The following is a 27,960-nucleotide window of genomic DNA, read 5'->3' on the forward strand; positions in this document are numbered from 1 at the left end:
GCTACTTACTCTTAAAAATGTATCTAGTGACCCATTGGCCATATACTCTGTGACGATCATGATGGGATTGGCTGAAAAGGGAGACAATCAGAAAAATTATCAAATCTTCATAAAATATACAGAGATCGGCTCGTCTGGAATATCTTTTCTTGTATTGAATCAAATAAAAATATGAATATTGTTTCAGTCATTGTTTTATCCAAAGATAAGAAAACATTTAACCAACCTTAAACAATAATAATAATAATAATAATAATAATAATAATAATAATAATAATAATAATAATAATAATAATAATAATAATAATAATAATAATAATAATAACAAAATATAGTTTAGTTCTAAAGAGCCTGTTAAAGGAAAAAATTCAGCTCCGGGCCAAAAATAGCAATTCTCAATAAATTTTGCATCACAGCATTAAATTTATCAAAAAGAGACAGGTAAGGCAATGTGTTATGAACATTCAGACTTACTTTTAGTGACAACCCCTTCCAGGAATATGACATTTGGATCATCAAACTGACCCATTATACTTGCTTCCGTCAGGAAATCCAACCGATTTTTCTCTGTAGCTCCAGGCTTTAGTGTTTTGATGGCAACTGTCATCTCCATTCGAGAGGGAACGCGAAGCTTGCCTTTGCAGACATCACCAAATTCACCTGGTGTAATATGGAAATGGCATTCATCAAATATTAAAATTTTTTTTTTTTTTAATGTACTTTATGGAATATATAATATATAACAGTTTTTAAAAACCCAATTCGATTGCCAGGGCTTGACAAACAACAGCATTGACAATATATAAATGGTTGTCATGTATTTTATGTGATCAATATTAAAATAAATTAATCATATCTTTCTGTTTCATTTTTAGATTTGATAAGATTCAAATACTTCATGATGTGTTCTTTTTTTTATCTCCATACAACAAAAATCTATATCAATTGACGCAATTTGATTGTTAAGTAGCCATGGACAACTTATTTACATACTTGACAGGGAGTAAGATGAAACGAATAATTAAATGATACAATAAACCCATCAACAAGACCCACCTCCTGGTGTTGTTTGTGGTTGTTCCATGTCCTTGTATTCCCCCGAAAGGTGTTTGTCCCCCCTCCTTGACCTTTCCATGGTTGACCTTTGCCTAAAAAAGGAAACCTTTTCTGGCCATGGGACGGGTACGGGGAAAATCTCCTTGTGGTTTTTGCCACTCGAATAGAATCGTTCATGTCTTTAATCTTATCTTTAATGTTGCTCCCAAATAACTTGTCACTAACAGGATAGGAAGCGGTACAGAGAGCGTTGAGGTCATCTCTAATTTCACCGCGAAGTGACTGTCTTCTATAAATATCCAAACTATGAGAGGCATTGGTGAGCAAAGCGACTCCATCCGAAATATTTTCCAGTACTTCTTTGTTATCTCCTTTCACCATCTCCATAGCCCTGCAAACAGCAGTAATGCCTTTCATAAGCGATACCTGCACTTTCTGCAAGGATGCGTCCCTCATTCTAGAGGCAGGGGATATCTGTTTAAAACCTCCTCATTGCATTGGACAACCTCTAGTCTAGAGCAATTTGCTGGCACTGGATATTTTTCAGAGAGAGCAGTAATCGTATCCTTGGGCAGACCGTCACATAAAACCTGTGTAACACCAGTTGAAACATTCTCTGCCAGCACCTTCCCTTTCACTTCTGTCCTGCCTACCACATTCTCGAAATATGAGAATGCCTGCTCCATCATCCCTGCATCTCTACTACTGCCTGGCACCATATCAACTGACCGCGAAAGGTCAGCATTACATTCTACATCTTTACTGCCTGACCGCGAAAGGTCAGCATTACTTACATCTTTACTGCCTGATCGCGAAAGATCAGACTCAATGTCATCATTACATATTGGCCGCGAAAGGCCAATATTGACATTAGCATCTTCCTCCTCCATTTCATTAAAACGGTCAAAGGCCTCCTTCACCAATTTGTTGGCACTGGATATTTTTTTTTTCAGAGAGAGCAGTAATCGTATCCTTGGGCAGACCGTCACATAAAACCTGTGTAACACCAGTTGAAACATTCTCTGCCAGCACCTTCCCTTTCACTTCTGTCCTGCCTACCACATTCTCGAAATATGAGAATGCCTGCTCCACATCATCCCTGCATCTCTACTACTGCCTGGCACCATATCAACTGACCGCGAAAGGTCAGCATTACATTCTACATCTTTACTGCCTGACCGCGAAAGGTCAGCATTACTTACATCTTTACTGCCTGATCGCGAAAGATCAGACTCAATGTCATCATTACATATTGGCCGCGAAAGGCCAATATTGACATTAGCATCTTCCTCCTCCATTTCATTAAAACGGTCAAAGGCCTCCTTCATTTGGCTCACCACTGGCACCAATCCCATCAACACACTGAGTTGCTGTTTTATTTCATTAAAGTCCAGTTCACTGCTACCAACGCTACTACTACCAGCACCGTAACTGCTCCCCTCCGTTTTCTTTCCTTTACCTTTCCCCTTCACACCTCTTACACTTCCTTTCCCAACACATTCCTTCTCGCTCGCCCCGTCTTTCACTTCACCACCTCCTTTCCCTTTCTTATCGTCCGCTCGGCTACTCTCGATTGTTTCTTTCTCCATCACTGACTCGGAACCAAAAATGGCGTTCATTGTTTGTAAACAAAGGGACCGAGATGGCAGGCGATAAATAGGTGTTAAACTATTGTTTAAAATTGCACAAGTTTTCCGAATATATACACTATCCAGATGAATGAATTCACAACATATAAATTGAACACAATTCCGTTTGAAAATATAGAATAATAATAATATAGAATTTAAATCAAATTGAAGTTGGTGGGCTCCAGTGATCAACGCTAAAGCAACGCTAAAAAGTGATCACGTGACGCAGCGCTTCCTCCAAGTGGCTCCTATCAGCATTAAAGTAGACGGAATAATTGTTAAGTAGCCATGGACAACTTATTTACATACTTGACAGGGAGTAAGATGAAACGAATAATTAAATGATACAATAAACCCATCAACAAGACCCACCTCCTCCAATTACAGATTCAATAGTGATATGACATGCATCTATTTCACGAGTAAATTCTCGGACTGCTTGGTTGGGATCTTCATAAGTGTGGGGGTCAACATACGTTCTCACCGAACTGTGTATTGACCCTGGTGATGGGAACAGGGGCATGGTCACTGGATAATAGAAAAATAAAGAGAACAGCGTTAGATGAGTGGAGAAATAATCTAACAATATTCTTTGCAAGCAAATCCATTACCCTTTCAATAATACAAAGTTGTTAATTTAACATTATCTGTTTGATTGAAATAATTTAAATACTATTGCTATATCAAATTACTATTCCATCGAGTATTTTTTTACGATTTGACAAGAGTTTGGTAAAGCTTTAAATAATGAAACCAATTTTATGTCTATACAATGACTTACAGTCTTTAATCAAAGCTACAAAATAAAGTTCTAAGTTATTTATGTTTTTCTTTTTGGGGTTTTTTTTGGGTTACAATGACATGGTCTCTTCAAATATGTGATATTATAAAATTGAGACATTGACAAAGCTGAAGCAGTATACCATGATAAAGCAACTATCTATGCAAAGCAAATAAAGAACATGGCATGATCACAGTCTCTTGCAGTGGTGCAAAGCCATAGATACATTCTTTTAAACAAAAGTATGAATAAACATTTCTGGTAACAAAACCATGCGCATTCATTAAGTGCTCATGGAAATTTTATGTTGAATGCTACTCAATCAGGACTTTAAATGGAAAAGGATTCCATTATCACATTCAGCTTAAATCAATTCCCACTCAATAGATAAATAAAGAAATTCCTAATGAACAATGTTTCATTAATATTATTCAGTTTATAAAAAGGATTTAATTAGCTTGCTATGTATCTGCCATATTAACGTACATACACAAGAACGTAACAATTATGATTTACTAAAATAATTAAAAGTAACTTTTAAGAAGATATTAGATGTTTAGCATTATTAGTTGACAATAGTTCGTTATATACAATTTCAAATTAATACACGTCATTATTGGGTGGAGTGTAGTATTTTGACTTACTTTAAATACAGCTCATGCCATTAAGTTTGATATGGTTTCTTAATTCTTAATGTTAAAAATGAATCTTGTAAATTGAGGAATTTCATCATTACCAAAACATTTTAATATTTTATGGGACAAGGTAGGACTGGTTGTTAGATACTTACATCCCCCGTAACCCCCATTAATATGGTGCTCCAAAGGAGGATACTGGATAACTGCAGAGGAAACAAAGCAAGGGGAAAATGGGATAGCTCAAGCCAAAGGCAAATTCTTGATGGGGAAAAGGTGATATAATAGAGAACCAAAAAAAAAAAATAAAAAAAAAACCAAAAAAAAAAAACAAACCAATAATAAATAAAAAGAAACATTCAATAGGAAATTTACAAGCAATTGTAGAGACTGAAGTGAAAATTAAAAAAAAAAAAAATAAATAAAAAAAGAAAAACCCAAAAACACCCTTTCCGAGCTGATTCGACAATTATAAAAAAAGTTAAATCAGCTTGGTCTATCATTGCAACAATTAATCAGAGAGATGATTGATACACCTGTCCCTGAACTTTCCTGGAAGCGAATAAAAAAAATCCCGAATTTTCCCTCATCCAGATTATGTCCTGATCACTTCATTGTTCATTTGCTGTCATTGGTAATTTTCCTCGTAAATATTGCGTTCAGTTCCTTTTTAAAACTTTGAACAATAGAATAAATCTTTTTCTACCAAGTTGTTGGTTTTACAACTTGTCACAAATTGACACGTACCTGTTCATAAAGGGAAAAGAGGCCCTAAGAACTGACAGTAGGAGAAAGACAGAAAATGCAAAAGCAAGTTCGGTCAAAATGTTGAACAAAAAGAGAAAAATCAATGAGGAATATTTGATAAATTGTGTTAGCGGAGGAGCTTCACATTATCAGGATGGAAGGGGTGGTAGGTGGAAAGGGAAGGAAAATGATGGTATTGTTAGTCAGCATTCAAGTACCGAACGTTATCATTTTGTTATCTTTGAAACATATTTTGTTATCATCTATTAAACAGTTTGTATAGTATGTATTTTGATATTCACTTTTCATCCATTATTGACAACAAATCTGCAAGTCTCTAAACTTTGGATATATCCCGAAATGATTTACACAACTGATTATGATTTCGTTTTGTTTTTGTTTTTAATTCTTTTCTCGGCTTCCTGTTCTCTTCTCTTTTCTTTTCTTTTTCTTTCTTTCTTTCTCTCTCTCTCTCTCTTTCTTAATTAATTATTACCAATAGTACTGTTAGGGTCCTAATATGGGAAGAATGAGGTACATAAATAGTTTTACAAGCATTTGATGTTTTATTTGAGAATAGCAATCTCAATCAAGTTGTGCTTGCAGTTCTTTGTGCTACCCTTTTTTGTTGTTGTTGTTGTTGTTGTTGCAATTTTATTATTGACAAATAAATTGATGTGGATGCTCATCTATCTAAAGATTTATACCTATTTTAATTTTTATTGGAACTTTCCCAGTCTCGTGAAATATCATTTACGCATTCTTGGTTTGAAATCCCATGATCTTTATAATCATATTATTATTACTTATACTGTTATTATTATTACTATTATTATTATTATTATTATTATTATTATTATATTATTATTATTATTATTATTATTATTATTATTAATTATTATTATTATTATTATTATCATTTTATTATTATTATTATTATTATTATTATTATTATTATTATTATTATTATATTATTATTTATTATTATTATTATTATTATTATTATTATTATTAATTATTATTATTATTATTATTATTATTATTATTATTATTATTATTATTATTATTATTATTATTATTATTATTATTATTATTATTATTATTATCATTATTATTATCATTATCATCATCCTTATAAATATAATCATATCATTTCTGAGCAGCAACAACATGGTGCCATATACTCTTCTGCCTGTGCTTAGACACATTATTCTTCCCTCATCCAGATTATTTCCTGATAACTTCATTATTAACTCCCTGTCATTGGCAATTTTCTCAGTGCAAATTGTATTCAATTCCTTTCCGTTTAGTTTTTTTTAAAATTAAAAACAATAAAAACTAAATAACTACTTTTCACTTTCAAACACTAAATCTATCCTAATGCTATCCGGCAAAAGAGGGAAGCAAGCATTACAATAAAAATATAATGATAATAATATTTTCACATCGATATCATATTTATAAATAAGAACACAACGATTTGAATTGATCTTGGAAGCCAAAACAAGCCATGCTATTTTTGTCTATAACAGGTATTTACCCTCCATCTCTTTCTGCCATTCTATGTATCCTAGAAGAACAAAATAAAAATTTAAAAATAATAAAATAAAATAAAAAGGTGACACAAAATCCATTTCACCGGGCTCCAGCTTTTCGAAAATGGTTTAGTCTATGAGACACTTGCGTTTCACTTTTTTGTTGTTGTAGGCTTGTTTCTTCAGTTCAGTAAAATGATATTCCTTACGATGATTTCCTTAATTTACTCTGTTACATTTTTTCTTTTCCTCTTTTTTTTTTCTCCAATAATGCCAATAATGCTTGATGACAATCCATACATCCAACATCAAACAATAGATGCCGCAAATGCATAACCATAAATTTTCATTTAATAATAAATTTAATAAAATATCCCCAATTCAGCTAGCAATTCTAAATAATAATTTATTACACTATAAAAAATATTACTAATTTGAATGAAGCCATTTCAAATAATTCCAATACTTTTTCTCCAAACATATAGTACAATTTTTAAAAAAATGTTTCATCTAACTTTTGTACTACTAATTAAAACCAACCTAATCTGTTCATATAATTAGAGAAATAATCATTAAAGCAATTATGAATTGTGCTGCATTTTTAGAACAATCTCAAGTGTTCTCAACTAGAACTCTCTTAGCACATAGCATATCCAAAAGGCCAGCACTGGTAGCTGTGACCATGTGTTAAAACGGATTTTAAGGCAATGATGCCAACCGACGTGTACTTGCTTGCATATCTGATAACCTAAATTGTTATAGGCTCATTGTTATAAAGGAAATAATCTCAAACCAATTTAACATAGTGTTCATTACAACTATCTTAGATCAAGCCCATAATTGTACTCGGTTATCAGAGCTGCTTTTAGGAGCACATTGATGCCAGCCAAATAATATCTCGAGAGCATGACAACTTTTGTTTGTATTGTTTTCTTTTTTCTTTTTATTTATTACCCACTAGTAAGCAAGACCTACAAATAGTAAACAAAACAAAACAAACAAAAAATAAAAATAATAATAAATTAAAGAACCTAGTATAAAATATTCAAACCTCATGTATCATTCTATATCTTGAAGCAGTTCTAATGCAGCCCAACGTTACATTCATTCCCGAATTCAGGCAAACCCCTATATATAAATAATTTTCTACTTTTTAAAAATATATATATAACAGCACTGCACATCTTGGGATCAACAAGCCTTACAATGTTATGGACAGCAGTGAGAAGGGGCATTATTAGATTGAAGAAAGCATTAATCCAAAGAAAATCAACAAAGAAACAAAGGATATGGAAAGAAACGCATTTTATCTACTTCTATCGCCCACTGGTTGAATACAATGTATACGCTGTCATGATACACATGATAAGGTAACTTAGCAGGTAGAGAAAATAATATAGCAATTTAGTATAATATCTACCTCTTGACATGTCGATTTGGGTTCCTGTCGGAGCACATTATGAATATGTTTAGAAAGGTATAGAATCAAATATTTCAATAATTTAAATATAAGACACTCTCTAACCTGATCCACTTTGTATTAATTCTATTTTGTAATAACCTATTAAACAGTTTGTATAGTATGTATTTTGATATTCATTTTTCATGCCATTATTGACATGTCGATTTGGGTTCCTGTCGGAGCACATTATGAATATGTTTAGATTTACAGAAAAGGCATAGAATCAAATATTTCAATAATTTAAATATAATACACTCTCTAACCGAATCCACTATACATTAATTCTATTTTCATTTCTATACAACTGTAATTCTTCTATTCCATCAGACACTGATCAGCATTTCAGACAGTGAGAAGTTTTTCTGTATACAGTTTAACCACTTCTAAATGAAACTCATCATTTTGCTAAACCAGGCAGCCAATATCATGAATAAAGGAATGCCAAGTTATGCAAAGAGAAAAATTAAAATGAGATAAAAGCGGTGAAAATGAACAAAAACATATATATATATATATATATATATATATATATATATATATATATATATATATATATATATATATATAGATATATATATATATATATATATATATATATATATATATATAATTGCAAAGTCAAAATCAGATAACATTTTTTTCACTAAAATTTGATTCTCATAAAGAGAGTACGAAAATAAAAAGAGAAGATACATTTGACCACCTACCCAAAGGTAATTTCAGAGACTAGTTTTATTCCGACCATTCTATGTTATAATGTTACATCATTCTAGTTATTTCTAGGCACCTGGGGTTAATTAGAGGGCAGGTTGTTGGTACAATTATAAAAATATAACTCACCATGACTATAAGCATCACAATCCTTCTTTTCACTACAGTTAGGACGGTTTCTGAAATTTGAAAAAAATAAAATAAAATCAAAATGTGCAGTTGAGAACCCTCTTGAAAATTTTCAAGAGTGAAATATAGAAAAAATACTCTTTATTATTATATTTATGCATAGGAGTGATTTATACTATATGAAGGTAAAACACATTATGAACATTTATATAGAGCATTCCACTGATTTTGACATTTTATTTGTACTAACAGTCAGGTATTCATTCACACCCGAGTCGACTAGGGTAATGTGTGTTAAGTGCCTTAAGCAAGAACACAATGTCGAGACCATAATTTTTTTTTATGATCACTGTCACCCATTCACTCACTGACCCTGATTAACATTGCTTGAAGAAGAGTCACTATACTGTTGAGCTACTAAGCCACACAATTCCTGAGTTTCTACCTGCTTTCTTATGTAATATTCTTACTGATAAGCTCCTGTCCAGTCCTGGTGAACCAGAAGACTAAATATAGGACATTAATGTTGTGATCCCGAGTTCAATAACAAAAGGAAATCATAGCACCATGAAAATAAAAAGCTTATGGGTTTTAAACCACAAAATAAGTTATCATTGTCCATGAATGTATTATGGAAAAAAACATTGTCGCGTAATGAAGTCAAACTGTTGGAAAATATTGAGATTAGAGTTTTTGAGTTGCAAGTTTATTTATTTTTATGCCTTTGCCAATAATTTACAAATTTTGATGGCAACATACATGAAAGAGAAAAGAAAAGAGACCAAGTTACTCAAGGAACAAAGGGGTGGGGGGGGGGGGGGAATTATGTAGGACGAGTACTCACCGCCTTAAAAGTATAATAATCATGATGGTTGCTATAGCCATGCACAAAATCACAGCAACAATAGAGCCAGCAATTATTCCAATTGGTGTAGTTGTGTCAGCTGAATAGGAGACAAAACAAAAAGTTTTAAAATTGGTTCTCTAAAATCTTAGACATTGATACAATGTGATGTTTAGCTCAGAGAATATATAATCAGTGCTGATGGTGACAAAAGGTTAAAAAGAAGGAAATATTTTAACAATAGCCTTTAAGCTCCATTCTATTGCACTAACCCCCACTTGAGATGATAAACTATTATTGATACTCTAGCAAACTTCTGGGGCGTGGAAAATTGCCCCTATTTGTTCCACCACAAATCAAACCTCTCACCGCCAGTACATCTGAATGGGGGAAATGACATTTTTTAAAAGGAGGAAATTCTTCCTCGGACTCCAAAATCACGATTTCCGTGGATCCGAGGAAAAAAGCATCAGCATTGTTTAATAATTTAATACATTATGTTCATATTGTGACTTAATTTCCAAGGAACTGCCAAACACTTGAGTGAAATAATATGCAGTTCCAAGATATAAGCCCATATTTTATGCTAATATACTAATACTGACATAACAATGACAAATCTTGTACAACAAAACTGTGCTGATTCATGACATACATTCTTTACGTCCTGTGTGTACTGCGAGAGGCTCACTGAAATCACTCCAACCTTTCGAAGTTTTCCAACGGACCTGCAAGAGAGAAACATACACACAAATAAAATTGTTAAGCATCTAATTTTTTTTTTACATGGTAGATTAAAAACTACCCAACAATAATTTAAATTCTTATTAAGAAGCTATTCTATATAAAAAGCAACATCTCAGTTTAGGGGGGGGGGGGGGGCGGGAAACAAGCAACACAGCTTTTATCTTGGAGAAACATTTTTAGACTCCCCACAGGTAGCTATATAGCTTGATTACAACATCACCGTCCTATGTAATTACTTTTATTTACAATATCATTGCCATCACTATTTTTTACTTTATGAATTTATAAATAAAAATAAAATGCAAGGTATGAACTATGAAGAAATAAAGAGTTCAATATAAAAGCCTATTCAATTTTTTCAATGAAAATCAAACCTAAAAGAGTCACCTTAAACCTTCAAACCTCAATAAAAATATGGAGCTATTCGTGAGGTTTGTGAAGTATCCACACTAAAATAAAGTCGACCTGGACACTTTTCACACTAATAGAGAACAACGAGCGAAAAATAATTCTGATATAAAATATAGACCTTAATAAATTATTATTTTTTCGACCTGACTTGCTAACTAAACAAATTTATAATTCTTTTAAGTCTTACGTGGAATTTGTATTCAGTATCTCTCAGAAAATCATGAATGGTCAGATTCTTGTTGAATGTTGTCTTCTTGATTTCATTTTGTTCTTGCATCACAGGGTAATATCTCACCTCAAACATCTGAACTTTGTCCTGCAATTGCATTTTAAAAAATTAATATGAATAATATGCTTCATCATTAAGTAAAAATAAGGCCTCTTCTTGGTTAAAGTGATGCATATTCATAGGTAGTGATGCTATACGTTTAGTTAAAATACTCACAACGTTTACCAGCTGGATATAACTTACCAACACACAAAACTATGCGTAACCTTAAACTTTTAAAGTCTGATTGATAGAAGTTAGTGAGAACTTATCATTAAAATCGCTGAGTGATTTCAATTCCGTTCCTTCCACTAGTCGAATTAGAAGTCATAATTACAATAGCATCATCAAACCAAGCTCTCAATTTCACCATTATCATTACTGACTGTGAAGCAGCTTTGGAGAAAATCCTCAGTCTCTTACGTAGGCTGTTATGTCTTTTTCATTGATTTTAGAAAATGTATTTATTTATTTATTTATTATTTATTTATTCATTATTATTATTATTATTATTATTATTATTATTATTATTATTATTATTATTATTATTATTATTATTATTATTATTATTATTATTATTATTATTATTATCATCATCATTATTATTATTATTATTATTATTATTATTATTATTATTATTATTATTATTATTATTATTATTATTATTATTATTATTATTTGTATTACTTTCTTCTGAAGGAAAGTCTCATCAGAGTAGATAATAAAAATAAAAGGAAATCTATTGTATTACTAACCTTGATACTTGAAGGCACGTCCCATGCAATGGTGATGTGTTTCGAACCAACACTGATCAGACGTACTCCTCCCAAGGAGGCTGAAATAAATTCAAACAAGAAAATTGAAGCTAGGTTGCAGATGCATATGAAATAAGTTTATCGTGAAATATCTTTTAAACTATCATATTTGACAGACATAATAGACCCGCAAGTGTTGACAGTGGTCAACAAAAATAAAAACCTTACTGGACAGCACAATGACTAAATGCAATACTTAATGCTATATGCAAACAAAGAAATATCGTATATGGTCTATTCACAGTTGAAGACGCATTAGAAATTTGAATAAAAAAAGATTATTTCTAAAATTAAAAGAAGAGCGTTTATAGCCCATTGCTAATAATTCCTGTCCGTAAGATAACATTGCGAACATATTAATTTTTGTTCTTGTGTCCATTTCTTTTTTAACCACAAAAGTCTATACACTGCAAGTATCTGTCAGTGGGACATGAAAGGTGGGGCGTCCGAGGCAAACATGGAGGTGCTCACTGTCTGGTAAACTGATGATGGCAGGCCTCATCTGGTAAGCTCCCAAGAAGATGGCCAAGGACAGAAGCAGAGTGGACGCTTGTAGAAGGCTTACAAGGCCTAACAAGGAGCAAAGAGAATTAAGTCCAGCAAGTCAAGTCAGTCAGTGGTGAAATGAGTGCTATAATATTTATGATGTCAATTATGTTTGAGATCTAATAAATCCTGACTTACAATCTTTCCACCCTGTGTGCACAATGAGGGGCTCGCTGAACTCACTCCAACCATTTGGGGTCTTAGCACGGACCTGAAAAAAATGAAAATAAAGAGTTACAAAAACACTCCACTTAGCATCTATTTTCGCAAATGAGAGAAGAAAAAAAACCTACACAATTTTCAATGGCTTCAAATAATTAAAATAATACAGAAAAAGCTAGAGTCTCAGTTTTCATCAGATTAAAAAGCAGAGGGTTAGGTGTGATTGACTAATTTCTTGGGTCCTCACTGGTATGGGGTGTAAACCCTCGACATTTCCATTTCAATCCCAAGGATGAGAGTTTTTGCCACTCACATCATCTTCCTAAATATTCAGATTGTAACTCTGAAGAAATGCAAACACTTTCTTATTTTCCAATTGATCAAGCATCATCATCCCTTTTCGTTCACAAATTCATCAAATAAGCTGAAATGCCAAGTACTTGAGATAGATAAAACATGAATATATTAGACACGTCTAAAATGTTTCTCCAAGATAAAAGCTGTGTTGCTTGCCCCCCACCCCCCACCACCCCCTCACCCTAAACTGAGATGTTGCTTTTCATTTTGACAGGCAAAAGATCCCATGCCCAGCTAATTACATAGAATGAAGAGAAGATAAAAAAAATCTTACGTGGAATTTGTATTCGGCATCTTTCAGGAAATCATAAATGGTCAGATTCTGATTGAATGTTGTCTTCTTGATTTCATTTTGCTCTTGCATCACAGGGTAATACATCACCTCAAACATTTGAACTTTGTCCTGAAATAAGATTTTTTTTAAAAATCGTAATGTATGACTTAATATGATATTGTTATTAAGGAAAGGATAGTTTGTGAGGAGAAAGGTTAGGGTTTTAGATAATGCTTATTAAAAGGTGTAGAATGAATTAAAAAGTAAACGTTAGTAAATATAAATAATATTGGCAATCCTGTCGCTAGAAAATGAAAAAAATCATCATTTTCAGGGTTAATGAAATAGTAGATTATAACTAACTTTAAAAATTACCAAATTATCCTTAATTCATTAAAAGAATGCTTTAAGTTATTTTATATATGTACTAGCCTTGGCAGTTTTCAACAAGATTTATTGGATTTCCCTGAGAGAACCTTTATTTGTTTCTAATACTTCCGTCCACCCAAAAGTGTTTGGTTAGCTGGATCTAACTCAAGGAAAACATATTTTGCGATATATTAGCATACTATTAAACGGACAAAAACTATTGTTACTATTCTCTTCTGTTTGATGCTACAGAAACATGGATATACTCTGGCTCTTGTGGGCCATTATTACATACCTTGATGCTTGGGGCCACCTCCCATGCAATTGAGATGTGTTTGGAACCCACACTCACTCGCCTCACGCCCACAATGGAAGCTGAAATATTCAAATAAGAGAAAAAATAAATATTTCATTTAAAAATGTATATATCACAATGGATGCTGTTTCTCCACGTTTTGTTGACAGTGTTAATATAGTTTCAAATGTTTTCGATGTGGTTGATGTAGGTTTTATTTTCAAAGTGAGCGAGGCAGGTTATGATAGGTTTTTGCCAAAAAAATTTGAAAGGACAAAATAAAAATTTAAACACGTCGGATTCAAAATTATCTACAAAGAATTCATTCCCACAACTTTCAAGTTCAATATTATCTACTAAGAATCATTTCATATTTCTTCCTGTTCAACATGGACTTGTGCTTGACTATTTTACAAGAATTTAATTTTTAAATGTCATTCCTAGAAAATTGGGAAGCATATGTCCTTGAAACGCATAAAAACAAAACACAAAGCGTAGATTTAACGCTTAATAATTATTTTTTTAAATAATAAAATAAAGAAATAAAATAAAGAAATAAATAAATAAATAAATAAATAAATAAATAAATAAATAAATAAATATATAAATTAATTAAACAATTACTAAAAATCTGACATTTCTAACTTCTATAGTTGTAAACTCCTATAATTTCATTTCGTTATGATCATATCATCATCATCATCATCATCATCATCATCTTCTTCTTCTTCTTCTTCTTCTTCTTCTTCTTCTTCTTCTTCTTCTTCTTCTTCTTCTTCTTCTTCTTCTTCTTCTTCTTCTTCTTCTTCTTCTTTAGTAGTAGTATTAGTAGTAGTAGTAGTAGTAGTAGTAGTAGTAGTAGTAGTATTAGTAGTAGTAGTAGTAGTAGTAGTAGTAGTAGTAGTAGTAGTAGTAGTAGTAGTAGTAGTAGTAGTATGAAATTAAGCAGTTTCATACCAAATATATATATTTTTTTTAAAAGAAAGTCATCACGACAGCAAACTACACACGGTAAAAACCCTGTCCCAGAGGGAATTATGACACTTTACTAATAAATCAATTCTTCAAAGGCAGACGAAGGAGACGAAATCCCTATTACATTTTCACGCTCCGATGTACACCAATATGACGCCCGCTCACGGTCATGCTATCCACCATCGAAAACTGTTAAAGGAATACAGTCCACGTCAACAAAAAAAAAAAAAACAAAAAAAAAAAAAAAAAATACTACACTCACAAACAGAAACGTCTCGTGAGTTTGTCATTCAATATAACTATAACCTGTGTCTGCCTGTGCAGGGTATTATTGTCATTGTATTCGCTTCTCAGCTTAGCTAAGTCGAAGTGTGTTTTCTGTTACATCGTAAATCCGTGGAAATTTAGCCTGAGGTTTGTTTTTCTTAACACAATCTGGTGAAAATAAAACGATTAGGTTTATGTCATTAACAAAAAAAAAAAAAAAAAAAAAAAGTAATACCGTAAAGAGGAGTGATGACTAACAGGTTACGAAAGAATAGTAGCCTGAGGCAGAAGGGGGATAAACATAAAGATGTGTAGAGAAAAAAACTCCTCAATTTTCTTGATTACCTCCCTTACTACGAACTGTTAATTTTGCATGAGATGTCATTTTGTTCATTGCGCTAGAGATTGTGATTTTAATTCTGATTCCAAATAATACCCGATGTCGCTCGTCACGTTAGAACAAAACATGTTTCAAGTTCGGTAACAAACGGAAATGCAAACCAAAAAGGCTATTAAAAGAAGAGTTGTGTCAAACAAAGTTATTGATTAGAAAAGAAAGATGTGGTGCGGCAAAATCTTCCATAATAATAATAATAATAATAATAGTAATTATAATAATAATAATAATAATAATAATAATAATAATAATAATAATAATAATAATAATAATAATAATAATAATAATAATAATAATAATAAATATATAATAATAATAATAATAATAATAATAATAATAATAATAATAATAATAATAATAATAATAATAATAATAATAACAATAATAAAAATAATAATAATAATAATAATAATAATAATAATAATAATAATAATAATAATAATAATAATAATAATAATAATAATAATAATAATAATAATAATATGAATGGATGCCAAAAGCACCTCCAGCCTCTAACCACTTTTGTGGAAACGAAACACTACAGAAATAATACATCATTACTAATGATTTTGTCAGGGGGGTCTTTTAAGAAAACTGGATAACAGTGTCAAACTCTCCATCTCGTAAAAATAGGTAAAATTTGAGTTAATTAATTCTCTTAATGAGTTCATTAAATAAAATTGTATATCTTTTTCAGAGAGTTAAAGTAATAGACACCACAGTCACACAATATGTTACTGAGTAAATGAATGACTGAAACTAAAGGGACATGAAAGGGGAGACGTATTCTTCCACTGTCACTGAATGTGGCTAGGTCTAGGTGCATATAACATAGCAGGTCTTATAACCGGACGATATTATGGGCCTAATTTATCATTGATGTAATGGACAATATTTTACAAGAATGACCTGATAACAATTTGGGCCATCAGACCTGTAAATAAGTACACGTTGGGCTAGGTCTATGGAAAAAAAGCCAAGAAATTTTAAGAAAAACCAACGAAAAATATAATCTATTTGGAAATGTGTATTGATCTGTTGTTATTGCAACGAAATTGAATAAAATTAAAAGGAAAGATTACAAAAAAAAAAAAAAAAAAAAAGGAAGAGCAAATAAAATATAATCTATCAGAATTTTTAAAAGTAATTTTCAATTTTCTATTATTACATAAATTGCATTCGTATCCATTACAACGAATTGGCCCCATCGCGGTGTTTTATTAAGCACTTATTGAGGGCTGTTGACAAGCAATATAACTCGTGGATAACTTGCTTCGCTTTATTGTCTCAAACTCATAAATCAGTTGGCTTTGACACTTCCGGCATCTTCTAACCCACCCCCACCCCTCCCCTCACCCCTACCCACCCCCCTCCCGACACACACACACACACACACACACACACACACGCACATTCACAACACACATTATAGTTCTACTTTAAACAAGACGTCTTGAGAAGTCCATTAATGACTTGTTTATTGATTTGAGATCGATAACAGAATTGTTATAATATGGATTACAGAACACTGACAAGGCCCGTAAACGAGACAAACGAGAGAGTAAAGTAAAAACAAAACAAAAAGAAATAAACGAATGTTCATTAAATCGTTAACGAACGAATACAACTTAATACACAAATACTGTATAACAAATTTCGATTTTAAAATATTTTTTAAATGAGCAATGGACTTTCTACAATTTCTTTACAGTCATCCAATGCGTTCCTATAAATTAACGCGTTAATGTATTCAATTCAATGCTTTAATTTCATTATATTTAAGTTTAAATAAATAACAATGTGAATTAAATGTAATCTTCAATTTAATTTCGAAAAGATAGAATGGACGTTTCGGGTTTCCCCTTTATCAACAAACAGGATGAATGAAACACTACAGATGAAGGAGATGATGTGGTAGTGGTAGTTGATAAAGGGGAAACGCGAAACGTCAATTCTATCAGTTTTCTTAATTTAATTGAAGCTTACATTTAATTTCACATTGTTATTCATTTCTTCGAGCTTCGAGCAGCAACATTTATATAATATTTAAGTTTAGCGCGTTTCATGAAGCAAACACCCGTCTCTGTATTGAAAATAATAAGTAGGATGCGTTTAAAAATGAATTTAGGTTAGTTGAACTTATTGGTTTTAAAAGTTTCTCTGAAATGTTCATAACAACAACGGGTTTTCCAAAAGCAAATATTATATTGTAGAAAACTTAGTTATTAAAAACTGGATCTTCTATAACTTGAGCACAAACTTCTGAAATAGAATTTTATATAACGGGTCTTTTCGGATATCATCATCATGCATTATCCTTGCTCAAAATGTCGAAGACTTCCGGAAACTGTCATCTGAATTTAATTTATGGGCGAATATGACGTAAATTATTTAAATTTGGTCTCATGGGTGATCAGACAACAACATAACTTGAGTCCCGCTTGAAACAATTTGAGTTTTGATCCTTACTCCCCCCCCCCCCCCTTTTCAAAGTCCTCCGTCCCCGTCCCCTCTCCCAATATGTGGTCATCCCCTTCGACATGACATAAAAACGAAAGTAAGAGGTGGGCTTTCATCGCATAATAGGATTCAATAGTATGATGTCACGTCCGCCTAGCAACGAGCAGCTTGGTTCTAAACAACGAAAATCCGTACTTTATATTCTTCCTGCTGGCTAGAACTTTTTCACAAGGAATGTGATCAGAATGTATAAAAGTCAAAACATGATCAGATTTATGTTTTTCTCCTCTGGATACACTTTTATGCTCGTCGGAGAAGTATTTCATAAGGGCGTCCGCCTTGGTTCCGACAGTTTAAAACCAGTTACTAAGTTACTATGCGTCATTTCGAGGGAAGTGACGTCACCAATGTTGAAGCCTATTCAACATACGGAATTTTCAAGATTGGTCGACAATTGCAGTGAAAAAAGTATGTCAAGTCCAAGTACATAATTTGCTCCCTGAACAACTTGGGTGATTCCAGTGGGCAACATATTTTATAATATGTTAATTTGATAAATGTCTAGTATTCCTTTTAGGGTTGTCTCAATGCTGCGAGAAAGGAATGGGTTTGTTTTGTTTGGTTTTTTTTCCCCTTCTTGAATCTCCACCATTTGCCCCCCACCCTCCTCCTCCTCCCGAATAAAAAAAATCAACTTACCTCCGTTTTGACCAGTTTGGATGTAAGCAGGTTTACTGAATTCACCCCAGCCATAGTTGGTTTCTGCTCGGACCTAGAAGAGGGGAAAAAGGATATTCGCGTGAATTTTAATATTAAGAATCTTAAAAGGTGTGAAGATTACAGTGCCAGACAAAGCAGAAAGACAATAGAAAAACATCATCTGTTACAAAACAGCTTTCCTAGACTTTACACTATTTTTTCCCCAGATGGTAACGGGGGTGAGTGGTGATGATGATGATGATGATAATGATGATGATGATGATGATGATGATGATGATGATGATGATGATGATGATGATGATGATGACGGCTAAGACCAAGGTAAGGATCCATCCACCCTTCCTTGGCTATTTCCATACTTCCCGTGTCAGCCTATATTATTGATTCCATCCGAAGAAGTGATATCATTAAGTCATTAACACCGATTGAGACTGTGGAACAGTCAGACAAACTGAAGTAGAGTTCACACCATGGGTAGTTGACGATCTGAGAGCCGGGATGTTATTAATTATGATCACCATATAAAACCACAACAGACCAATGAATCTAAAGTCTTGCTGGTTCAAGTCTAAGCTATAGCATGGATAATACAGCCACTGACATTTCAAACAATAACAAACTAAATTGTGATTGGATTAGTATCTATAAAATTAGTCTTCAGTCTCTCTCTCCTCTCTTTCTATCACCCCCCCCCCCACTCTCTCTCTCTCTCTCTCTCTCTCTCTCTCTCTCTCTCTCTCACGTGAAAAATGAATAAATTAAATTAATCAATTTTACACGTAAAGTAGTCTAAGCATCGTATCGAAAACGGAGACCGCCGCTTTATACACAATTGCTACATTTACATTTAAATGTTAATATTGATTTGATACAGCGTTAAATTCTAAATAATTTAATTTAAAACGCCGAGTAATATTGCTTTTATTTTTTATAAAGCATCGATATTGCATTCACAGCAATAGTCATTAAAAATTCCAAACGCAATACATACATCACACGTCACGTGTCACCAATGCATCACTTACGACTCGGACAGCTTGCCAGATCATAACCTCATCCTTTCAGTCTATAAGCATCAATTTGACGGCGCATAATGTAAACCGGACGTCAGTTTAACTCACTCAACCCCAACACCGACTATACCCGTAGTTTACCTGAGTTACTTTTACCCCATGCCTATTTATTACATTTTTCTGAAACAAATTGTAGGCGTAGTATCAAAGCTATTGTTTTTAGTTTTTACATGTTACTGATAGTTGAATAAAACTATCTATGTGCATGCTCCTTTTTAATACATTTTTTTTCCAATTTTGAAAACAGCAAAAGTCTCTAGGATTGAGTGAGTTAACCATCTCCAACAATATAATCTATGGTGTAGGTATATATTTTAATGTGAATTAACAGACCAATTTAGGCAAAATGAAAAAAAAAAAGCAAAATGTAGATAAATATTATTGAATATAAAAAAAAAGTCACGACACATTCCACTGTCGATAATGGCATGATTTGGATTATTATAATGATTATAATATACAGTATTTCACTTGTTCTCATGCTGTATTTCATTCGATTACAGATCTGCACGCATACGTAATTTGCATGCTCTTGGAATTGCAAATTTCAAAATCCGCCGACAAAGATAATATAATAATAATAATAATAATATTTAAAATAATGTATGATAATAATAAAACAATAGTTCTCTAGTATTGGATTTATGATGTATTCATAAGCACCAGAAATAAATTTTAAAAATAAATAAAACTTATGAAAAAAAACAAAACAAAAAAAAAAAAAAAAAAAAAACCCAACCCGTGTCCCGCAGCAAACGTCATTCATCCTATCTGGTCAATCAGCCAACCCAGCCAAGGTGCCAAAACCAGCTTTTAATATCATTAATGAGACAGGCCATAATAAAACAATAGTTCTCTAGGTATGGATTTATGATGTATTTATTATAAGCACGCACAAAAGAAAATAATAATAATAAATAAATAAATATTTTTTTTAAAAAACCGACCCGTGTCCCGCAGCAAACGCCAGTCATCCGATCCAGTCAATCAGCCAACCCAGCCAAGGTGCCAAAACCAGCTTTTAATATCATTAATGAGACAGGCCGGTGTGAAATAGATTGAGCGCTTTTCGATAGGGTAAACAAGCCACGTTTTCAATAGCAAGCGGCTATTGATTAGAATTTCCCTTTTATTTCTTTCTTTCAATCGCCGCCGACTCTGCTGCCGTTGGTGGGTTTTATCCTCGATACAGCACTATCGTGGCGATATGGTCTGGTTTAGAGGCCGTAGGATAATAGGGAGCGATTCCATTCAACTTTTACATTTTTTATTCCTATCTCCGTGAAAATAATGGAAGTAAAATGTGGCGAGCAGAGAAAGGTGACATATTTTTAATATGAATTTTTCGAAAAAATAAACATCTGCCACAGAACGCCTTTGGTTTATTCTCGTATAATATCATTAAAAAAAAAATTATCGTGTCCTCATGTGGATTGATAGGGGTCTTTTTTTTTTTTAATTTTTTTTTTTATAGGTCGGATCAATAATCATAAAAAGTAAAGTAAATGAAGACAACAGCAGCAGCAACAAAAATAACATTAACAGCAAAAATGGCTACAACATCCATAATAAAAACTTAAATCGCCATCAGTCGCGTTGTATTCGAATAATTCAAATCACAATTTTGAGCGAGAGACATAAAAACTTGAGCTTTTATATAGAGCAGTATTCACTAAACGTGGTCAGGCGCTTTACAACGGGTCCCTGACCAGCACGTAAGACATGACATGACGCCGTTAGGCGATATTACGATTTCTTTTGGATAAAGACAGCGTTGTTAACGGTCAGGTACTTATTTTACACCTGAGTACGGTGAGAGCATGTGAGTAAAGAGCATTTTCCAAGAACTCAACGATACGCCGAGCGAGGCTCGAACCCAGGAGGACCTTTCGATCCGAAAGCGAGTGTCGAAACACTAGAACACATAGCGGATTATTATCATGTATTTATTGTTGTCTTCTTTTTCTGACAGATGTTTATCTGAGCTGATTCGTTGTGTTGATACGACAAGTTAAAGACGCAACGAGACTGATTTTAATATTTTATTTACTTATTATTCTCCGCCTTTACTTTGCGAATGATAAACATAAATGATGTTATATCTTATAGAACGCCCATCTTTCTGTTTCAAAACTATTTCTTTGACAAGGTAAAACACTTCCTATCCCCTACCTGACATGCAAATCATCAAAAGTCCTATAATATATTGTTTATCGAACATGGATGGGCTGTAGGTACTTGGTAAACTATATATCGTTTTGTTGTTTTTTTTTTTGTTTTTTTTTTTTAATTTGTTTTGATTTCTTTGTTTGTTTTTTCTTGGCCATAACGTTTCTACTTCAAAAAATGAACATAAAATTCACGAATCTAACATTTCTTCGAAGTCTCAGGATCATGAAATTTTTGATAATGGTCGTTCTTAAATCATCGAAATTTAAAGTAGACATTTCTGACCAAAATGTAAAAGGGAGTTTTATCATAGTATACAGAATTGTCCTTAGCATGCGATACCATCTAAATGCCCGAGGGTGACAGACCGGAGAATGACATTAGTAGGTCCATTATTATGGTCGTCAAGATGGCCAAACTACGATTTGGTTAAATAAAAATCCCAATGAGCTGGAGACAAGATGTCAACAAGATAGGCAACGGAGAGAAGAGACAGAAGGGGGGTAAAATATGAAAGACACTACAAAGAAATGAAAATATGGTCTTAGAAAACAACACAATACACAGCGCTCATGCGAGTTGTTTTCCTTGTAAATATTTGGGAGAGTTATCAAATGAATAAAACTGTGGATGAACGTTTGTGTGTGTGTGTGTGTGTGTGTGTGTGTGTGTATATATATATATATATATATATATATATATATATATATATATAGAGAGAGAGAGAGAGAGAGAGAGAGAGAGAGATCGAGAGAGAGAGAGAGAAGAGAGAGAGAAGGAGAGAGAAGGAGAGAGAGAGAGATAGATAGATAGATAGATAGATAGATAGAGAGAGAGAGAGAGAGAGAGAGAGAGAGAGAGAGAGAGAGAGAGAGAGAGAGAGAGAGAGAGGTTGAAAATGAAACGAGGGCAGATTCTCTTCGAACTTCAAACGAAAATTATTGATCAGAGCAAGTCGACTCAAAGAGTCACCAACATGCCAAAGTTGCAATACATAGAGAGTATTCCACAATCGCCCTTAATTGAAGTGTAGTCTATAAATAGAAAAGAAAATAATCGTCCTTAACTGAAGTATAGTCTACGAGCAGAGAACATTCAAGAGTAACCCCATCGTCGACAAAAACAAACATAAAAAAAAAAGAAAGAAAAAAAAAAGGTCCATCAACAATTTGCCGGCCCACAAACGACAAAAAGCTGAAGAATATTCCAGACGTCTTGAAAAGGTCAAATAAAAAAAAATAAATAAATAAATGAATCAATGAATCAATGAATAAATAAATAAATATTTAAAGTTGGTGGTCTGGTACCGACATAGAATACGAACATTCATAGAGGATGCTCTGAGCATCAAACGAGTCCAAATGAAAGATTATGTAAAAATGAAGGAAAGGATGTTTGTAGCTCATGAATCCGACGAAAGAGTTAAAGCTTGGCCTGGCCCATTATGATACCCCGGGTGTATCCAAACCATGTAGTGCTATCTTTATCATCTGATATTATCAATGATCTAAATATTATATCTTAGTCAATCTCCACTTCCGCCAGAACTACTATAATATCTTAAAATCGATCTGAAATTCAGAGTTATGTTGATTAATTCACAACTGTAACTGTTAACTATAATAAATCATCACAACTACTAATCTGCATGGCAAGTATCTTTGACGGACTTTGTTTTGTGAAGTTTCGACAAAGAAGAGAAAGATAAATAAAAATAAAATAATGTAAAGAAGAAAAAACCTGACACGGAAGAATTGGAGAGTTTCAACTGTCAAAGAGGGAGTCCGTGAGTAGGTGAAAGGGTTTAGGTAGAATTAATAGGAAGCAGGTGTTGAGTTAAAAGAAAGGAAATATCAAACCACCGGTCGGAGCTGTCAGTGAAAAAAGGACGTCCTTGGGACCTGGAAAACGTTGTAAACGGATGGGAGGGAGGACGATGGATAGCTAACATTTTCTCATAAATGTATCTGCTTTTAGCACTTCACTAAACCTTTATCCGCTTGTAACTTGTAATGCTCACAAGACGAAAACCGGGTCGACGTTGCATCGAAAGCTGCAGTGGTCAACACTCCCTCAAAAAACGAAATAGAAAAAACAAAAAGCAAAACAAAACAAACAAAAAACAAACAAAACAAACAAAAACAAAAAAAAAAAACAAAAAAAAAACGAACAGCATTATAACAAAATCAAAATTTTCAAAAAAAAACAATAAAAAAAATTTTAAAAAACACCACACAAACAAAACAAAACTAAAACAAAAATTGAACTAGGCACTGATTGAATAAGGAGCTCAGTTCTCTGATTACTAAACCCAATATTTATCAGAATATGAGCCATCTCCAATTAGAATTTTTTTTTAAAACTTCTTTCTTGACATATCCCTTCCTATTGATGTTCCCCGATGTCATTTCATGATGTGTTTGTCATTAGACAGTCTTTGAATTTTGGATTTTTTCCCCTAGTCTAATAAGACACTTACGAGACTTTACATTCGACTGTTTCTTCAAGTGTTATCATTAAGCATAGAACAGTTCTTTTTGTTGTATTGTTGTTGTTTTGTTTTGTTTTTTGTTTTTTGTTGTTTTTTGTTGTTGATGTTGATGATGTTTTTGTTGATCCTGTTGTTTCTGCTCTGTTATGTTTAAAATCTTTCTACGTTTCAATGTTTTGGAGGAGAAATCCAAACCCAAAACAAAACAAACAAACAAAAAGTATTATAAAGAGTGTGTCACAATTCCATATCAGAAGGCTGAGATAATTCACTGGAATTGTCGTTAAATCTGGGAAATTATCAGCTCTTCACCAGGACGCATAATTTACACATTACGAACGGGTGAGTCATCGTAACATGTTGGAAATTATGAGTAAAAGATGAGACAGCATGAAAGGTGAGCGTTTTTACTTGTTTAAAATGAGGCATTTGCCGGATAGGGATTAAAGGTTGTAGGATTGAAAACAGCCGGGGTTTTATTATATTTATTTCTAACGATTGAAGGGGATTAACGTATCGATTTTCGTGTCAAATACTTAAATGACGTTCAACAAGATTATAATGATGATATTTTCATTATGGGGATACACGTGAGTGCCTTCTCTCTCTCTCTCTCTCTCTCTCTCTCTCTCTCTCTCTCTCTCTCTCTCTCTCTCTCTCTCTCTCTTTTTTTTTTTTTTTTTTTTTTAAATCTTTTGTCCGTCTGTCTGTCTATCTCTCTACACGAATCTCTTCATCTTTCCATATATTTATACATTCCAATGTTAATTTTCCTTGCCCTAAGTTATTAACCATTCATGTTGAGTTTAAACGCACAAATACTCTACTCTACTCTACTCTACCACAGACTAACACCAATACAAAAGCTACTGCCACCATAGAACCACAGCTATTAAATCAAATCTGAAATAAGAATTATTAGAATAATACCACTACAACCCCTACCACTCCCACCGCCAAATCCATCAGCATCAACCCAAACATCTCACCCATAATATTATTATTATATTTTCCCCCATAACAGCAACCAAACAAAGTAAGCAGCAACAGAATGATAGTAATCAGTCACTGCCTCCATTCGTAGCCATCGTTAACGTATAGCCTGACACTAGAACCGGACTTATAGTTTGACGTCATTTTCCAGGTTTGTGAAGCCTCTAGTGAGTTGTCGTTAGTAGTGCTCAAGGAAACGAGTGATTCCATTGGTTAACCTATTGAATACAACTCACAATTTGTTTTCTTTTGTGGTCAAAGACTTGTCTTTTGACGTCATTTTTTGGTCAGTGTCAGGCTATGAGATAACGATGGCTACGTACGCTCCATTCCCACGTTTCAATCACATTGGCTTTTAAACCAAACCGATTTCAACGCCAAGAGAGCATCAGTGACACACGACTCTGGATTCAAGGAAGATGGAAAAATGGCCGAAGACCATGACAATCTAGAGACAAGAAGGCTAAGCACAAGACCCGATTTAATTCTTGAACGGCGAGACTCAATGACCAAGATCACAAGAACCGAATACCATGATGTGCAAACTGAATTTTTAGATAAAAATGTCTGACATTTAAGCAACTAATTTTATCAACGAACCCAACCAACCGACTTCAACGCGAGAGAGCATCATTGACACACAGCCATGCGACTCTGGTTTCAAGGAAGAGGGATAAATGGCCCAAGACCCGATTTACTTCTTGAAACGGCGTGACACAACGACCAACACCACAAGAGCTAAATACAACAAACACTACCACTGTTTCCCTCTCCCTTTCTTTGCGATATCATACATTATACCAGTTATCGATAAATGGTAGCCGACCAGCACTGGCACTATGATTATCACGTTTCAATCCATCCACCCTCCCCCCCCCCCCCCCCCCCCCCCCCCCGCTTTATCCCCAACAAAAATAAAATAAATAAAATGTCCTTGTAGCTCTAGAGCACGAGTCAAACCTGAAGCGAGTACTAGTATACAGTTAATAATGAGTTCAAAGAATAAATTGCAGATAAAATAATTTTTTTTTCTCTCTCTTTGCTTCTTTATTTGTAGCCAAAAAAATATATTTCATTTATCGATAGGTTAAATTGTCCCCTATCTAGCTAGCCAAAAAAGCTGATGAAATCTGATATTTCAACCAACAACAAAAAATGTTTTGTTAAATGTGATCACCCCGTAACAGGATCATTCTAAAGTTGATCATTTTTTCCCCCCACAAGACTGCTATAAAGTTGGGGGGGGGGGGGGTTGTTTGTTTGGCTTTTTTATTTATTTATTTATTTATTTTTTTTTTTTTTTGGTAATGAGAAGAAGAACGAAAATTATGAATAAAAATAAAAGTAGAAATAGGCGGACTAACTAATCCGGGTTTAAACAGGGGACAAATCAAAAGAGACAAATGAATCGTGAAACAATACAATCTTTGATCTCATCGGGCCTTGCTCTCTCGCCGGCCAGTCTCCCAAAAAAAAACCAGTTGTTTGCATATTATTAATATTATTATTATTATTATTATCATTTTAGTTGTCGTCGTCGTTGTTCTTGTATGATGATTATGAAGGGTTTGTATTTTAGACGAATGATACTTTGGTTTTTCAGCGCCGTCGTCGTCGCTCCCCCCCCCCCCCCCCCCCCTTCTTCCCACATCCCCAACCCATCACCATCCACCCCTTCCCCCTCTCCCCCTCTTTTTCTTTCTTCTTCTTTACTTCTCTTCTTCTCTCTTCTTCTCTTCTTCTCTCTTCTTCTCTTCTCTCTTCTTCTTCTTCTTCTTCTTCTTCTTCTCTTCTTCTTCTCTTCTTCTTCTTCTTCTTCTTCTTCTTCTTCTTCTTCTTCTTCTTCTTCTTCTTCTTCTTCTCTTCTTCTTCTCTTCTTCTTCTTCTTCTTCTTCTTTCTTCTTCTTCTTCTTCTTCTTCTTCTTCTTCTTCTTCTTCTTCTTCTTCTTCTCTTCTTCTTCTTCTTCTTCTTCTTCTTCTTCTTCTTCTTCTTCTTCTTCTTCTTCTTCTTCTTCTTCTTCTTCTTCTTCTTCTTCTTCTTCTTCTTCTTCTTCTTCTTCTTCTTCTTCTTCTTCTTCTTCTTTCTTCTTCTTCTTCTTCTTCTCTTCTTCTTCTTCTTCTCTTCTTCTTTCTTCTTCTTCTTCTTCTTCTTCTTTCTTTCTTCTTCTTCTTCTTCTTCTTCTTCTTCTTTCTTCTCTTCTTCTTCTTCTTCTTCTTCTTCTTCTTCTTCTTCTTCTTCTTCTTCTTCTTCTTCTTCTTCTCTTCTTCTTCTTCCTTCTTCTTCTTCTTCTTCTTCTTCTTTTCTTCTTCTTCTTCTTCTTCTTCTTCTTCTTCTTCTTCTTCTTCTTCTTCTTCTTCTTCTTCTTTCTTCTTCTTCTTCTTCTTCTTCTTCTTCTTCTCTTCTTCTTCTCTTCTTCTTCTTCTTCTTCTCTTCTTCTCTTCTTCTTCTTCTTCTTCTTCTTCTTCTTCTTCTTTTCTTCTTCTTCTTCTTCTTCTTCTTCTTCTTCTTCTTCTTCTTCTTCTTCTTCTTCTTCTTCTTCTTCTTCTTCTTCTTCTTCTTCTTCTTCTTCTTCTTCTTCTTCTTCTTCTTCTTCTTCTTCTTCTTTTCTTTTTAATTCATTCTCTCCTTTGCCATTTAAT

At 33.3% G+C, this 27,960-nt stretch overlaps 1 protein-coding gene across 1 annotated transcript in view; it reads right to left on the reverse strand.

Annotated features, from left to right (window-relative positions):
- The window catches only part of LOC144970967 (ephrin type-B receptor 1-B-like), a 183,601-nt gene that overhangs the window by 5,362 nt on the left and 150,279 nt on the right, over positions 1 to 27,960 (reverse strand). The window contains 14 exon segments of the mRNA XM_078911192.1: positions 10 to 71; positions 475 to 660; positions 3,060 to 3,215; positions 4,259 to 4,309; positions 7,806 to 7,829; positions 8,688 to 8,737; positions 9,532 to 9,631; positions 10,187 to 10,259; positions 10,877 to 11,005; positions 11,713 to 11,792; positions 12,457 to 12,529; positions 13,112 to 13,240; positions 13,776 to 13,855; positions 18,574 to 18,646. Of these exon segments, the coding sequence (XP_078767318.1) occupies positions 10 to 71; positions 475 to 660; positions 3,060 to 3,215; positions 4,259 to 4,309; positions 7,806 to 7,829; positions 8,688 to 8,737; positions 9,532 to 9,631; positions 10,187 to 10,259; positions 10,877 to 11,005; positions 11,713 to 11,792; positions 12,457 to 12,529; positions 13,112 to 13,240; positions 13,776 to 13,855; positions 18,574 to 18,646 (1,266 nt within the window).

This window comes from Berghia stephanieae, chromosome 4, assembly GCF_034508935.2.
Source record: "Berghia stephanieae isolate SIO BIC M18660-M18661 chromosome 4, UCSD_Bste_1.3, whole genome shotgun sequence".
Classification (NCBI taxonomy): domain Eukaryota; kingdom Metazoa; phylum Mollusca; class Gastropoda; order Nudibranchia; family Aeolidiidae; genus Berghia; species Berghia stephanieae.